Raw genomic sequence first — 15,311 nt, 5'->3', positions numbered from 1 at the left:
AAATAACTTTCAAATAGAGATGTCTTAGGGAGTGAGGCAAACACATTCTTTATAAACTGGAGCTTTTTTTTTTTTTTTTTTTTTTCCACTTGCAATTCAGAAAATCACACCAACACACTCCGGGCTGGGAGGGGATGATTATACAGTCACCACAAGTTGGTCCTCCTGTGGAGTGAAGGTGGATGAATCAGCTGCATACATGTGCTGCTTAGTCATCTAGGCTCCTGGTAAGTCAAATAAGATCTAGAACAACTTCATGGTAGCATAAAGCTACAGGAATGAAGGAGGACAGAAATTATTTTATATTTTCCTACTATAGAATGACCTTGGAGAGGATTTATAATTGCATACAGCCCAAGTATCAGAGCCCAGTATATCCATGTCTGGAAGAAGGCTTTGTTTGTCACTTCTCAAAAGCAGTATGCTGCTAAACCATAGGCAATGCATATTGATTAGTATCATTACTAATCTTGAAGCAGAAAGTTCAAGGACTGAGTGGGCACTAGGACTGACTACTCTTTATTTCTAAAGGAGTCTTTCTGGAAGAGGTCCCAGGAAGGTGGGTGGCACATAACATCCTGTAACACTGCCCTTTTGCAAACATTTTTTTTTTCCAGTTTCAAGTGTTCTTTGGCAATTTCTTGAACATGATTTGATACAGTATAAAGATTTCTCCAAAATGTATATCAAATTATTTCAGCTAGGACATCATGCACATATGTCTGTTTGTGGGATTTGGAGTTCTAACGGAAGTCTTTAAGTACTGTAGCTGAGTGAAACTAAATCAAAATCTGTGACCCAGAGTGCAGATGTCCAACAGGACTGACGTCAGAAATCATGGATTTGTCATCTGAACTGCACAGACGGCGTTTGGGAGTTAGAAAGCATAAGGGAGTTTCATCACTGTAAATGTATGTATTTGTAGAGATCCTTAGACAATTTCTGATGGGAACTCTGAACATCATGAATAATGTGGTTGCACAATTACAGTTCCGGTAATAGTAAACAAACTGCTGTCTTCATCGTAGGCTAAGAGTCATGGACAGCGGCAGGATTCACGCAAACCATGTTACTTTAGTCTCTGATTATACATCACTTCAGGGCCAGATTGGTTCTTTAGGTTAGTGAATGTCAGACATATTGTACCTAATTCTTGGCATAATGTCTGTGTAGAGAGCACATTTCAGCTAGCTTTGTGTATATTGCAACACTACAATTCCACTGTATTTTTCAGCCTAGACACTCGTGGCCATCAATGGACAACTTACCCTTCTGAGACTGGACTACTTCAAATTTGCTCTTATTCCTATGGAAACGGCCATAACCACTTCAGACTGTTCTCCCTACAACCCTGTCTTACTATTTCTCAACCTTAAGTGAGGATTTAAATTTGAAAGGTATTTTGAAAGGTACTTTTTGTAATTTCCACTCATTTTTTTAAAAAGGTGCACAGAACACTAACAATTTCTTACTGAAGGTCTATCAGTGAAACAGAGATCATTTTTGAATTGTTCCTCTTTCATTGGAACTAGTTTCTCAGAACTAGTAGCTCAGAAATTTCAAAAGCTAATGTAACAATGAGCAAACAGGTGCTCAGTCTACTCAAACTATGGTAAGACTCAGGAACACTCAAGAAAAATGCAGAAATGAGTTCAGTAGGTCACGAAAACCTACTATTCTATTGTCTTCAAGCCTTCTGTTGTTTCACAGGGTCATACAGGGTGAGATGCTGAGTGGCATTTTACTCTCTTAAAATTACAAGTAGCAGAGTGGTGGCTACGGTGCCACAGCATCTCAGCTACTGAACGTGGAAGACTTGAAGATACATACATTTGTAGCTCCACCTCAAAGAGCTGCTTGTGATTCATAAGCAAGTAGGTCATCAAGCTGAGAGCCAGTTTTATCCATACTGCTGCAATTCATAGGGTATCCGGTATTTAATCCCCTCTTTTTATTTTCAGAACAGCCACTGACTTTCACCAGTTATATTCAAGTTAAAAACAGTATACTTGAATTTCACTTAAAAAAGTATCATGTCTTGATTTGAAGACAACAGGACTTCAGAAACCATATCACTTCTCTAAGTTGGTTTCAAATGTTAATTTTTCTGTGCCATTAAAAATTTCAGATTCTTTCTATAGTTTTAATTTCTCCAGTATTAGTGTTTTTTCTGCTTGCTTCAATAATCTTTTTAATGTCTGACTTTTTTTTCCATCCCTTCACTAAAGCATTTTCACTGTATTTTGTAGAAGATAAAGAGATTCAACTTTATCCTTCCTATGCAAATTAAGAATTATTTATAAACCAAGAGTATTTTTGCTATGTTATCCCCACTAATTCAGAGTCACAGAATAAAAAAGGCACAGGATAAAATTAAGCAGCTTCTAATGCTAAAGTATTTCATCATCCATCTCATTTATGCAGTATATGTGAGCAATTCTATCTTCATAGGCCCATCCAACTATACTCAAGTATATGCTTGAGTATATACTCAAGAAAGGCTGAACTAACCATTTTTTGCTATGGCCTCTCATGGAAAAATCATATTCAGTTGTTTTGTCACGATTTTCATGGTGTATTGGCAAGATGTGGATGATTATTTTTTTTAAAAATCAATAAACTAATGATAATCATTATGATAATACTGAAATTACTTCCAAATACAACCAGTGCCCAAAATAACTTTAGGAAAAGGCAGACCAATGCAGTAGGGGGTAGGATGCCATCCAGATTCAGTACATAGTGCATCTGCTCTTTCACCAAATGTGTATCCTTCTTCACAACCAAAGTGTAGTTGTTCAGACTCCTTGTAAGATGACTTTGAGTTACGCACAAATCCATGAGGAATTGCTGGTACATTACAGATAATATCTGAAGTTGAGAAAGACAAAACGCATATATGTTTATCAACTTTTATTTGCCAAAAATAAATCTTTATTGGAATATATATATACACGTATATTTTCCACGTAACTTCACAGAAATTTTGTCCTCATAAATGCTTTCATTTGGAAACCATTTGGAACTTATTTGAGATCTCTTCAATGACCCAATTGTAGGTGCCAAGTAGAAAGTACAGTGTAGTACAGCTACAGTAGGAAACTGAGTCAAAAGACAGCTTTCAGGGCTATGCTTTGTTTTTAATGGCTTTCAGAATCAGTATATACAGAATCGCAGAATTGTCTAGGTTGGAAGAGACCTCAAGATCATCGAGTCCAACCTCAGACCTAACACTAACAAGTCCTCCACTAAACCATATCACTAAGTTCAACATCTAAATGTCTTTTAAAGACCTCCAGGGATGGTGACTCCACCACTTCCCTGGACAGCCTGTTCCAATGCCTCACAACCCTTTCAGTAAAGAGGGCTTCCTAATATTCAACCTAAAACACCCCTGGCGCAACTTTAGCCTGTTCCCCCTCGTCCTGTCACCATGCATGTGGGAGAATAGACCAACTCCTACCTCACTACAGCCTCCTTTAATGTACGTATAAAGAGCGATAAGGTCGCCCCTGAGCCTCCTCTTCTCCAGGCTGAACAAGCCCAGCTCCTTCAGCTGCTCCTCATAAGACTTGTTCTCCAGGCCCCTCACCAGCTTCGTCGCCCTTCTCTGGACTCGCTCGAGCACCTTGATGTCCTTCTCGTAGCAAGGGGCCCAAAACTGAACACAGTACTCGAGGTGCGGCCTCACCAGAGCTGAGTATAGGGGGACAATCACTTCCCTAGACCTGCTGGCCACACTGCTTCTTATACAAGCCAGGATGCTGTTGGCCTTCTTGGCCACCTGCGCACGCTGCTGGCTCATATTCAGCTGACTATTAACCAATACTCCCAGGTCCTTGTCTGCCTGGCAGCTCTCCAACCACTCATCTCCCAGCCTGCATCTCTGCTTGGGGTTATTGTGCCCCAGGTACAGGACCCAGCACTTGGCCTTGTTGAACTTCATACAGTTGACCTCAGCCCATTGGTCCAGCCTATCCAGATCCTCCTTCAGAGCCTTCCTACCCTTGAGCAGATACAGTATGGGACATTCTAAAATAAGCAACTAGGCTAGCTGAAATTTAAGATTTTTTCATTTTTCAGATAATTTCATTTTCTTGTAAGGAAAGCTTGAAGCTCTCTCATGTTCAGTAGATGATTAGTAAAATTATAGAATCAACAGAAAAAAAAAGCAATAAACAATCTGGCAAATTGACATTAGAATACTTAGCTATCTATAAAAGAACCCCAGCATCTCCAGCTCCTTGACAAACCAGTAAAACTACTGAGATCTTGCAGTTTCCAAAATCTGAATTCCTGAAGTGAGATAATATTTATGGCTTTGTTTCCTAGGCTATAGATAAGGACACCAAAAGGTTATCCTGGATTCGTCTGCTGGATGTATTTTATACTTACCCTGAAATATATTTCATCATAGATGTCTTTGTTTAATAAAATTCACTATATTCTACGAATGGTGCAAGGACTTGCGTTTAATACCATTTATGTTGTTCAAATTGAAATAAATGGGTGTTTCAAAGTGGCAAAATTTAACTCTGACATTGTGAACAGACCATACATGTATCTGACATCCTAGCAAACACACCTGGTCTTACGAACATATACTTTCATATGAGATAACATATAAATAATCTAAGAAACTTGTTGGACCAAATATTTGACAGAGATTGTTACTTCCTGTGGTTCATTATGTACTGACAAGCCAATCGCATACAATTCAAATTTGGAAAATGGGAGGAATAACACCATTCACCATGACAGGCTGGGAGTCAACTGACTGAAAAGCAGCTTCATAGAAAAAGACTTCACAGTCCTAGAGGACAACAAGTTGAACAGGAGCCAGCATCCTGGGCTGGATTTAGACAAGCATTCTCAGCAGGTCCAAAGATGTGGTCTTTGCTCTCTACTCAGCACTGGTAAGACCACATCTGGAGCACTACGTCCAGGTCTGAGCTCCCGAAAACAAGAAAGAGATGGACATTTTGGAGCAGGTCTAGTGAAAGTCACAAAGATAATTAAGGGAACTGACAGATAAAGAGAGGTTTAGGGAGTCTACAGAAGAGAAGGTTTTTTGGGGATCTTATTAATTGCATGGGAATGCACAAAGCTGTGCTGGGGAGGTTCAGACTGGACATTACGAAAAACTTCTTTACTGTGAGAGCAGTCAAACACCAGAACAGACTTCCTAGTGAGTGGTTGATGCCTCTTGGACATCGATGGGAAAGGTGCATTTGGATGATGCCCTTAAAAATATGCTTAAACTTTTGTTTAGCCCTGAAGTGGACAGGCAGTTAGACGTGATGATCCTTGTAGGTCCCTTCCAACTAAACTATTCTACTCTATTCTATATAAATTTCTGACTGTAATTGGTGACGTGGAAGAAAAGATGATGGAACCATGCCTTCTCACTGGCAGGAAGTGACAAGATGAGAAGCCACAGGCACACAGAGGTACAGAAAATACCACTTAAAATAGGAAAATAATTTTTACTTGAGGGTGGTCAAACAATGGACTGGGTTGCCCAGAGACGCTGTGAAGTCTTCATCCTTGTGGATGTTCAAAAGCCTACTGGACATGATCCTGGGAAATTTGCCCTAGCTGACTCCATTTTGAGGGACCTCACCTATTCTGTGATTCTGTAGAAACTGAACATGATTTAACCTTCTAACTTGTCAAAACACAGTAAGTAGTTTGAAGAAAGAAAAATCCATCATGATTTCTTTGCATTTTATGTAGCTTACAAACATGAATGAATTAGAATCATACTTATTTTTTAAACTAGGTTCATATAGATTCAAAATAATATATCATTACTCTGGTTAAATAAACACTGAAGTGATTGACTCTTATGTAGGTACTGAATCTAGTTTCAAAGAATTGAGTGCAGCCTGGCAAACCATTTAGCTTGTAGTTAAAATGCAGAACAAACAGGTGGTCCATTTTGACTATGTTATCATACAATATTCTCTGATTTCTCTTTCTAATCCTACTTTTGCAAATATGTAATAGACATTGTTCACAGACAAGCTATGCTTAATTGCTGTGCAATAAAGTGAAAGCTTTGTAGTTTCCTAGGTGGTAACCAGTCCCTAGAAGTATGTGAGAATAAAGCTTATTGCAGATAATAGTGTTCCGTTTACCTTGGCACTGAGGTACATCGCTATCCCATCTTCCATCAGAAGAGCAATGTATTTCTTTAGATCCAACAAGCCTGTATTTTTTATTACATTCAAACTCTACAACCTGGCCAAAGGAATATTCTTGGTTTAGCTCAAATGCACCAGTCATAACTATTCTTCCATTTTCTGGTGCTTTTACAGGTAAGCATTTTGCCACTGGAAAACAAAATAAAGTAAAGCAAAACAAAACAAAAGCAAAAAGATAGCTATTTTGATGGCTATTCTCTGAAATATATTGATGCACAAAAGTTACAATACAGATAAACCACTGAAATTACCTTAACCATTTTAAAATATATATAAACTTGCTAGGTATTCTGATGCCATTTATAACAGACATTTCAACCTAATGAAAACTCCTCAGGCATGAAAGGAAAATTACATAAGGACTTTGAAACTGCAGTATCTTATTGATGTGACACACAAAAAAAAAAAAAAAAAAAAAAAAAAAAAAAAAAAAAAAAAGTTGGAAAACATTGCTCTGCATTGTGCAGGGAACAAGCTGTATGCCTAAAATTGAGGACACTCAAAATTCAGTCAATTGAACGTGGAATACCCGAGAACAGCTATTAGGAAATCTTAATAAATAAAAAAAAAATAAATCTAACATTACAAATTTTTAACTTTTAAAAGTAATCATCTCTGGGAAGAAAGGAAACTTTTTAATAAAGGAAATTTTTATAATCACACAGGTTTGAAACTGATAAAAAGGTTTCCAAATTCAGGGAAGTATCTAAACTATCCAGTTTATTTGGTTCTGGGGACTGGCTGTCTTTTGTTCTCATTCTCTCCTACTGAGATTGTTCCACTGTATGCTAATAGGGAGAAGAACTGTAAACAAAACCTTAATAGCTAAGATATTCACAATGGCAGAAAAGGAAACAAGCTACAAACAACAGACTTTCACGTACCTGTGAAATGTCTTATCCCAACTGTCTTTTATAACTGTGTTTCACAGATACCTACACATTTGGGGTCTTTATGTAAGGCAAAGCTTTAAGCCTGTCTGCGGGTGACAAGACTTAGTTTTGAGAGTGCTTTTTGATAAAAGCTTGAGTGTTTACTGGATTAAAATGTCTGAGCAGGCATTGTAAGAGTTTCATTATTGTATAACTTGAGTTTAGACATTTATATATCTATGTGAATTAGTACTAGAGGTTTAATCAGTGAATATAGTTGAGTTGTTATTAACACCATGAGAAGTCATAATATAGTCACAATAGACAAAAGTAGCCCCACAGAGAGTAGCAAGATCATAAGCAAGTTCTAGATAGTATCAGACAGATAAAAAAAATAACTTTGATAAAAAATTAAACGTCAAACTCCACTTACCTTCACAGTGCGGGATATCATTGCTCCATCCATCTGCCAGGCACTCACGGTAATTTTTTTGGCTAAGCATCTGGTATCTTACAAGAAAAAAAGTAAACAATAAATTACAGTCTCATGACAGAAACAGCAGTGCTTCTGTTTTTGAAGCACAGGAAGTAGGTTTCAGATATTCAATTACAGACTAACCAAAATATAACAAAAGAAAACAGTATTTTTCTGCTTGTCTCCCCTATTTTGTTTCTTTTACTTGCATATGGCAAAAATATAAAACCAAAAAGAAAAAAAATCATAAAGTAGGAAGTAATTAGTAAGGTATATTCTTCATTATAGATACACCAAGCTTTGCCTAGAAAATAAATGACCTAAGGGTGATATACACAATCATTAGCTAGCAGAGTAAATCTCATGCTGTCTATGCTTCAGTATGAGTGAAAGCCATGGGACAGCCATACGTATTCCATGCTTTGCTGAGTTAGAATTCTCTTAGGTTTGAGGGCATCATAGCCACAACAACATTGCTTCTGCTTAGTCTGGAATGAGCTCCGAGAGGGATTACAGTTAGTCTGAAATGACAAAAGAACTGTCTGCATTTAAGGAATTAAGAGGAATATTGATTTTGCAACTCATATTTGTACTAGACTAGATTCAATAATACATTTCAGCACCTCAAAGTGTGCAAAAGCATGGCTAAACCACTGTATTGTGTTTATGGCTGATTTGCATTTCATGAGGACAGAATGTTGTTATAAGCATGTTTACTTAAGCACAATACTATATATTTGCCTTGCTACAGTTTTCATTGGAGAAGATGAATAGAGGGAGAAGAGAGAATTTCTTCCAAGCAGTAAGTGAAGAGATGTTATCCAGTCCAACAAAAATTTCTTCCTTCAAACATTTTTTACAAAGCATTTTGTTTCATAACTCACAGAAACGATTTAAGCAGGACTTAACGGTTGTGGTTCTGAATAGGTGATTCCATTGTACTGCCTAATGACTTCTCCAGATAACTGCATAGTGACTGCCTGCTGAGAGCAAAGATTCCAGCATGAGCAGTTGTGTTTTCATCAGCTATCTGGTCAAGTCATGAGGCAGCTTTACATGCAGACCATTAGTTTTGCTTTCTACTCGGACAACCATGATTTCAAATGAGCTACAACCTTATTTGTTTCAGACAGTCTGGATGACAGCTTCATGTGTGTGAAGTACAGTTAATTCAATACCACCAGACATGAGAAATAGTTATGTTTAGTATTACTGTAATCTCATTATTTTAAATTAAACATTAACTAAATGTTCTTAAATATTAGTAAATTGCAGCTGCTTTACAGATAACAAATCTATTACTGACACTTCTCTTATCATTAAAGCCTTAAATTAAGTCCCATATACTGAATTAAATAATATTACCCATCATTACATCTGTACTCCACTCTAGCACCAAAGACAAACTCATTTCCACTGGTAAGTTGAAAGGAACCAAACTCAGTATCTCCGGGATGTCCACAGGGCTTATCTGGTAAGAAAGAGAGAAAGAAAAAAAAGTACTTACACCATACATAGAGTCAAAATTTGAAAGACAGCAATTTTGTATTAATTAGTAGAGTGTATTTCATGCAGAGTATATGTTCAAAAATACTCAGCTTTAGCTTAATTAACCTCCTTTAATGAATCACTGTTTTCAATGAGAACATATTAGAGTGAGAATTGGTTTTATTTATTTATTTTTAAAGTAAACAACAAATTAGGAGCTTTCATTCCTTTAAAAAAACAGCAGATCTCATCTTAAGTTTTATGATACGTTTAATGGCAGGATGTAATTTCAGTTTTTCATATACTTTCTGACATAAACTGGTTCAAATCTTCCACCACAGAAGCAATCCATGACTGGAAATGAAATTTCCTCAACCTGATGGGGATTGTGTTGAGTAAAGAGAGATTAGATGAGGCCACAGGAGTCCTGTGGTCCTCAGCCCTTTCTGCTCAAAGGACTGTAAAATAAACTACATGGCTAAACTTTATTAGGCCTCAGAAGAAATCCTTCATGATCCCTGTCAAACTAGGCATTTTCATTTCTTGGATCATATCAACATCCTTTTTTTTTCCAAGGAAGAGGTGCTTGAGTAGGCCCTAGACTTTCTCCAGTGTGACACAGAGGAAATGGACAACCCCATGACCAATTTCACTGTTTAGTGTGGCCTCTCATAGAAAGGGGATGTTATCACTTAATCTGTGCCAAACCACCACTTTTTACCTTCCACCCACACCTTGCCAATATCAGCATCTGTTCACTTGGTGGCAGTATTTCCTAAAATATGTAACTAAAAAGCTACAGCAATTTTTGTATAATTGAAAAGATTTGTGTGCACTAAGTACTTATATAAACACATGTAAAAATAAGAAGTAATTAACATAATTTAGCACAGGAAAGATAAAATTCTGACTGCAAGATGCCAGAAAAAAATAACAGAACTTTTTTTTTTTTTTTTTTAACATGCTAAAATACAATTCTTCCATAGCCTGCCATTTATAGGCAATGTACAGTGGCTTGTTATTTTTATTTAATTTAAATGCAGAAAGGTCTATATCAACTGTTTAATGGACCTCTTTGTTGCGGTACCTTAGCTTGTGTCCCAGATATACTATAATTGTATCACTTAACCAAAACCAGAAACACAGCTGCACAGACATACATAGAATGGTGCTAGAATTAAAAGTGTCTTGGATATTCTTAAAAGCAATTTCTATTCTGATAGCAGATACACAGATTGGGTTGGTAAGGCTGGCCTAGCATAAATCTTCTGTAAAGCAAAAAAAATAAAAATCCTTTGACCTGGAGAAAAGGAAATTCCCCAAATGTTTCCTTTTGCCTAAATGCCTTTTAAGATGATATTTCAAAGGATGCTGAAATAAATAATGTACAGGTAAAGGTGCAATTGAAATTTCACATTAACTTTGTTGGTAAGGTATGTGACACGCCAGGTCAAATGTTTGTATGTATTTTGCATAAATACTTACTTCTGCATTCTGTCAGTGGGTGGCGTTGCTTCCATTCTCCATCATCACACTCAAACAAAATTCGTCCATATTTTATATATCCAGGCCGACACCTGTATGTTACTTGAGTACCATGTTGATAGGGGGGGTTGTTCCATGCTTCAGTAGGCACTTCTTTAACTCTCCTAGGAGGAGATTGTTCACAAGCTAAAAATTATAAATAAAAATATTGGTGACTGAGGAACATCCTACAAACTCCAAAATATTTTTACAATAGAAAATGTAGCAAGAAATCCTGGTAATATTTGTAATTAAATGAGCATATCTTTTCTACTTAATCAGTATAAAGAGTCACTGCCAAGAATCCATATGTTGTAGGGACAAAAACTACATACTGTACAGTCATAGTTCATTAATATATTTTAGTTGCAAAGACTGGGACCAGATATTAGTGCCCCAGCTCAAAACACAAACATCTCTTACCCTTCCATCAGAGGGAGCTGATGGGGGAGCAGTCCTTTCATTGCCACAGAGAACAACTTGGTGCACTCTGTAGATTTCCTTTCCAGTTATTTTCTCCAGATGCCACCGCCATCCTTACTGACATTAACTCATGTGCCACTTGATCAAGTTCAGTCAAATCTCCCTTTGCCTTTACATTCCCTAAAATTTCTGTCAGGCTAAAGTTATCCAATATTCCAAAACATTTCCCCCTGTCCATGAGATTACTTCTTATGACATGTTACATGATGTAATCAATTCTGGGTATTCACTTTGACCTTTGTAAGCTTCAAAGCATTTCAACTCAGTTTGGGGGGTGATGGCTGTCTGATATTTCTCATTAGCTCAATATCATACAGTCTTCCCCAAAAGTTCCTTACTGGGCCTTCTTCAGTGTTGAAGAAATTTACAGCCAACGTAAATTTAAAAAAATGAACCTGAATTAGGGTAATAGCAGTTTCTTAACCGTTTCTCAATGTCTTAATAGAAATTTCTGAACTTCTTAATAGAAGATTCTCAACAGTTTGAGAATGAGAATAGTCAGACTGAAGGGGAAAGAAACAAATGCTGGGAAGATGTTAAGAAAGACAACAATCTAACGTTAAGAAGGTTAACAAATGTTTTATTTGTTTATAATCATTGGCCTGATTTCAGTGACTAATTCTCTATGCCTGAGTGACTGAAATGTGCTTATTTTAAAGGCTGAAACTTTACCCATAGAAGAGTCTAGACAGTCTAGCTGATTAGATACAAGTAGTCTGTTTTATATCTGAATGTCAAAGGTGAGAATTCATCAAGAAAAAATAAAGCAATCTCTGAGAAATTAAGCCTTAGAAAAGAAATGAAACCTCCATGTAGAAAAGAAATGGGAGAATAAATGTTCACTAGGCAAAGATATTTCTTGGTGAGTAAGATTCATTACTCAGTACAGAGCTGGCACCAAAATCCTCTCACCAGTTTAGTTGTCAGGCCACAGGTTTGAAAAACCATCAGTACTGTCACTGGTACTTTCCTACATGTCTAAGTGCTGTGAAAGTGGATCTACAGCAAAAATATTTAGGATCTTTCCTCATGCAAGGGATGTAGGGTTATAGCTTGCTGAACTAAACTGGATTTCTAATCCAAAGTGAGCAAAATAAATCCTTACTCTTCCTTATCAAAGTGTGCAAAGTGAATTTTACTTTAGGTAAGACATACCCCTGAACATTCACTGTTTCTATTTCAGTTTGTGAAATGCCAACCAAATCAGGCAAATTTTTGGAAAATTCTTTAAAGCTTTGGGGAAAAAAAAAAAAAAAAGTATATTTTTAAGTATTCTGTAGCTATGATATTTTGAAAGTATGAAGAAAATAATGCTCATTGTGAGATCTAAACTTTCTTTTGACTGGCTTAAATACCCAGGAAAGGTAGACAAGACTTGAGGATACTGCTGAAGTGATAAAGGAAGAGTTTCAGTTTGCTCAAAAGTTCACATTTTTTCCAACTCTTTTAGCTATTCTAATAACAAGCATGTTCCTTCTAACCAATCGTTCTATCTTGAGTATATAAGATTGCTCTGTCCACCAGAGGGTATTATAACCCTACTATCAAAAGAGAGAGTAGAGACTTACTTTTATTAACAAAATTCATTAAGACACATTCACATTTTAATACAAAATATTCCTATTGTACATATGAGTAAATTGCTTAAAGAATCCCCCACCTCAAAAAACAAACAAACAAAACAAACAAAAAAAAAACACGTTTATCATGACATAGTGTGCCTTGGTCTATTAAATTTCAATGAGATTGACATTGAGTATGCTATGATTTCTCCAAACTGCTAAAAAATTTTCATATGGCAGCAAGTAAGTAAAGCTTAAGTCGACGGTAAAACAGAGCAATGTTGAATGTCCAGACTGAATTGGCTTCTGCAATGATGGAAATCTGCAACAGTGCACTTGGGTGATGGCTGGAAAGCCGCAGGCTATTCAGTAGAGGGATAGCTTCTCTTACATCTGAGTTGTTACACTTTTATTGACCCTTGTGCAGACTAGGGACTCTTAAGTCTCTTCACCATTACTAAGACATATTTGCTTCTGGATTTAATTTCAGCTCTCTGTTCTTCACCACTACTGCCCTGATGTCAGACTATGCCATGGCAAGTGTTACTCTGAAGCGCCACAGTATGTGTATGTATTTCAGACTACAGTTAATTATTCTCTCTCTCTCTTTTTTTTTTTTTTTTTTAAATGCAGTTTCTTAGTAGTTTGAGAAAAATAACTCTGCTTACAGAATGTACTTCAAAACTATATTAATTGTATTATGTACTTTGATCTGGGTACCTAGTAAAATTGAGATTTTTTGCATTTTTATATTATAAAGTACGGCTTAAATGCTTCAAATCCCTTCGTGGACAGCTGGAATTAATGATTTAGTACATATATGCGACTTGGTTAGAAATAGCTCAAACTGCTTTCTCACCATAATGCCAATAGCAATTTCCTGAAAGCTAAGCACAAACTATGAATTTAAGTAGAAGTATATTTCAGCACTTGTGCAACAACCTAGCTCTCAAACAACTCACACAGACTTCCAATATGAAGCTTGAACTAAGAATCCAGCATGGCCCATGGTAGTAGTTGTCCCAGATGGATCAAATATTGCTACATTTGCATTCCTTTGCTATCTCTTTAATCTAAAGAAAGCATTGTGAAAAGAAAACACAAATTCAGGCAAACTCTCTTTTCAAATTCCAGGACCTTTCTAGACTACTTTGAAAACAAATTAATGATTAGTAGTTGCATTGAAGCAGCATTTACTGTAAGTACATATAAAAAAAAGATGGTACAATTCATTAATATCAATATTTTTCTTTCTTTTTTTTTTTTTTTTTTAAAAAAAAAAAGTAAAATCTATCAGATCGCTTTGATTAATAAGGTATTCATAATCCTCACCTAAAATTAAAACAACCTGAACTGAGCACAGACACATTAGCTCCAAAACAGGCAGTGCCCTTTCTCCAACAGTTTAAGAAAAAAAACAACCCCCCTCCCCCAAAACAAAACAAAACAAAAACTAAAAACCCATACAGAAAGCAAAGCAATTAAATAATTAAACGGGCACTAAACAACATAAACACAATATCAAGGAAAATAAATTTAACAGTGAAGCAGAAAACATCAGTAGAGCCTTCTGGAAAAACACCCAGAATACTAGCTACCTCTTTAAATATATACAAAAGCATATCTGTATATATTTATCTCATTTAATTGATGAATATACCACAGAACAAGCTGTCATTCAACAGCTATTTTGTATGCTAAGTCAGTCACTAAACATTTATTTTTCTCAGATTATCTCATAGAAAAAAAATACACATTAATTGAATATTCTCTATTTTAATCTACCAACTATTTACAAGTTTTAGATGTTAGAATAATTAAAAATATAACAAATAACAAATGATTTGTCCGTTTGTAGTTTATAGAGATGATAACCATTTAAAAAAATGTGCAACAGTTTAGTAACAGCAGTAGTTATCCAATAAATAGGTGAAATAATACTCGTGACAAGATACTGAATCCTGTGTTAAATGTTACCAGAAGAAATCTCAATTACTGTTGACAGAACTTCATTAAAATAGGCTTCAATTTGAACATTTTATTTACAAATTGTTTTAGCAACAATCTTCCTACACACTTTAAGCATTTTTTTTTCATATTAAAGCTTACCTCTTTCTGCAGTACAATACACCCAACATAGGAGGAGAGCTGTATAGCCCAGGAATGACATTCTAGTGACTCAGAAAAGGCATTTAGTACTGTAGCCAACTTTTTTTGATTACTTTATGCACTCCTATTTCACTCACTGAGTGACTTCAGGGACTGACCTTGCAAACCATTTATACTGTGAGTGATTTCAGCAGTCACTTCCCCTAACCCTCTTGCAACACACAAGGGTTTATTTTTTTTCCTCTCCAAATGTTGCTAAATAAATAAATAAATAAATAAATAAATAAATAAATAAATGCCTGTCAATTTTGGATGACACTGTCCCTCCCTGCGGTGTGCTTGTTTTTACATCATACCTCCGCCCCCTCCCCCCCCCCCAAAAATAAAAAAGTACATATTATTTTTTTGATGTTCTTATATGTTTAAAAAACAATAATGAATATTAAATGTGTGTAAAAATGAACATCTTTGCTACATACATTTAAGACCTATGTTGAAAATAACTGAAATACAAAGCAGACAAAAATACAAAGTGATTTACTAACCCTTAGTTCTTGCATAAGATAGCCCACTACTTAGATCAGAGGTAATA

The 15,311-nt window shown here is 36.0% G+C and overlaps 1 protein-coding gene across 1 annotated transcript in view; it reads right to left on the bottom strand.

Moving 5' to 3' along the window:
- The window catches only part of CFH (complement factor H), a 37,359-nt gene extending 22,504 nt beyond the window's left edge, over positions 1-14,855 (bottom strand). The window contains exons 1-6 of the mRNA XM_032192466.1: positions 14,720-14,855; positions 10,527-10,712; positions 8,919-9,024; positions 7,512-7,588; positions 6,141-6,335; positions 2,701-2,871 (exon numbers count right to left, since the gene is read on the bottom strand). Of these exons, the coding sequence (XP_032048357.1) occupies positions 2,701-2,871; positions 6,141-6,335; positions 7,512-7,588; positions 8,919-9,024; positions 10,527-10,712; positions 14,720-14,780 (796 nt within the window). The 5' untranslated portion in view covers positions 14,781-14,855. The remainder of the gene's footprint in view (positions 1-2,700; positions 2,872-6,140; positions 6,336-7,511; positions 7,589-8,918; positions 9,025-10,526; positions 10,713-14,719) is intronic.
- Positions 14,856-15,311: the final 456 nt, after the last annotated feature.

The sequence above is a fragment of the Aythya fuligula genome, chromosome 8 (genome assembly GCF_009819795.1).
Source record: "Aythya fuligula isolate bAytFul2 chromosome 8, bAytFul2.pri, whole genome shotgun sequence".
Taxonomy (NCBI): Eukaryota; Metazoa; Chordata; class Aves; order Anseriformes; family Anatidae; genus Aythya; species Aythya fuligula.
The sequence above is the reverse complement of the archived record's forward strand: the minus strand, read 5'-3'. Positions and strand labels throughout refer to the sequence as shown.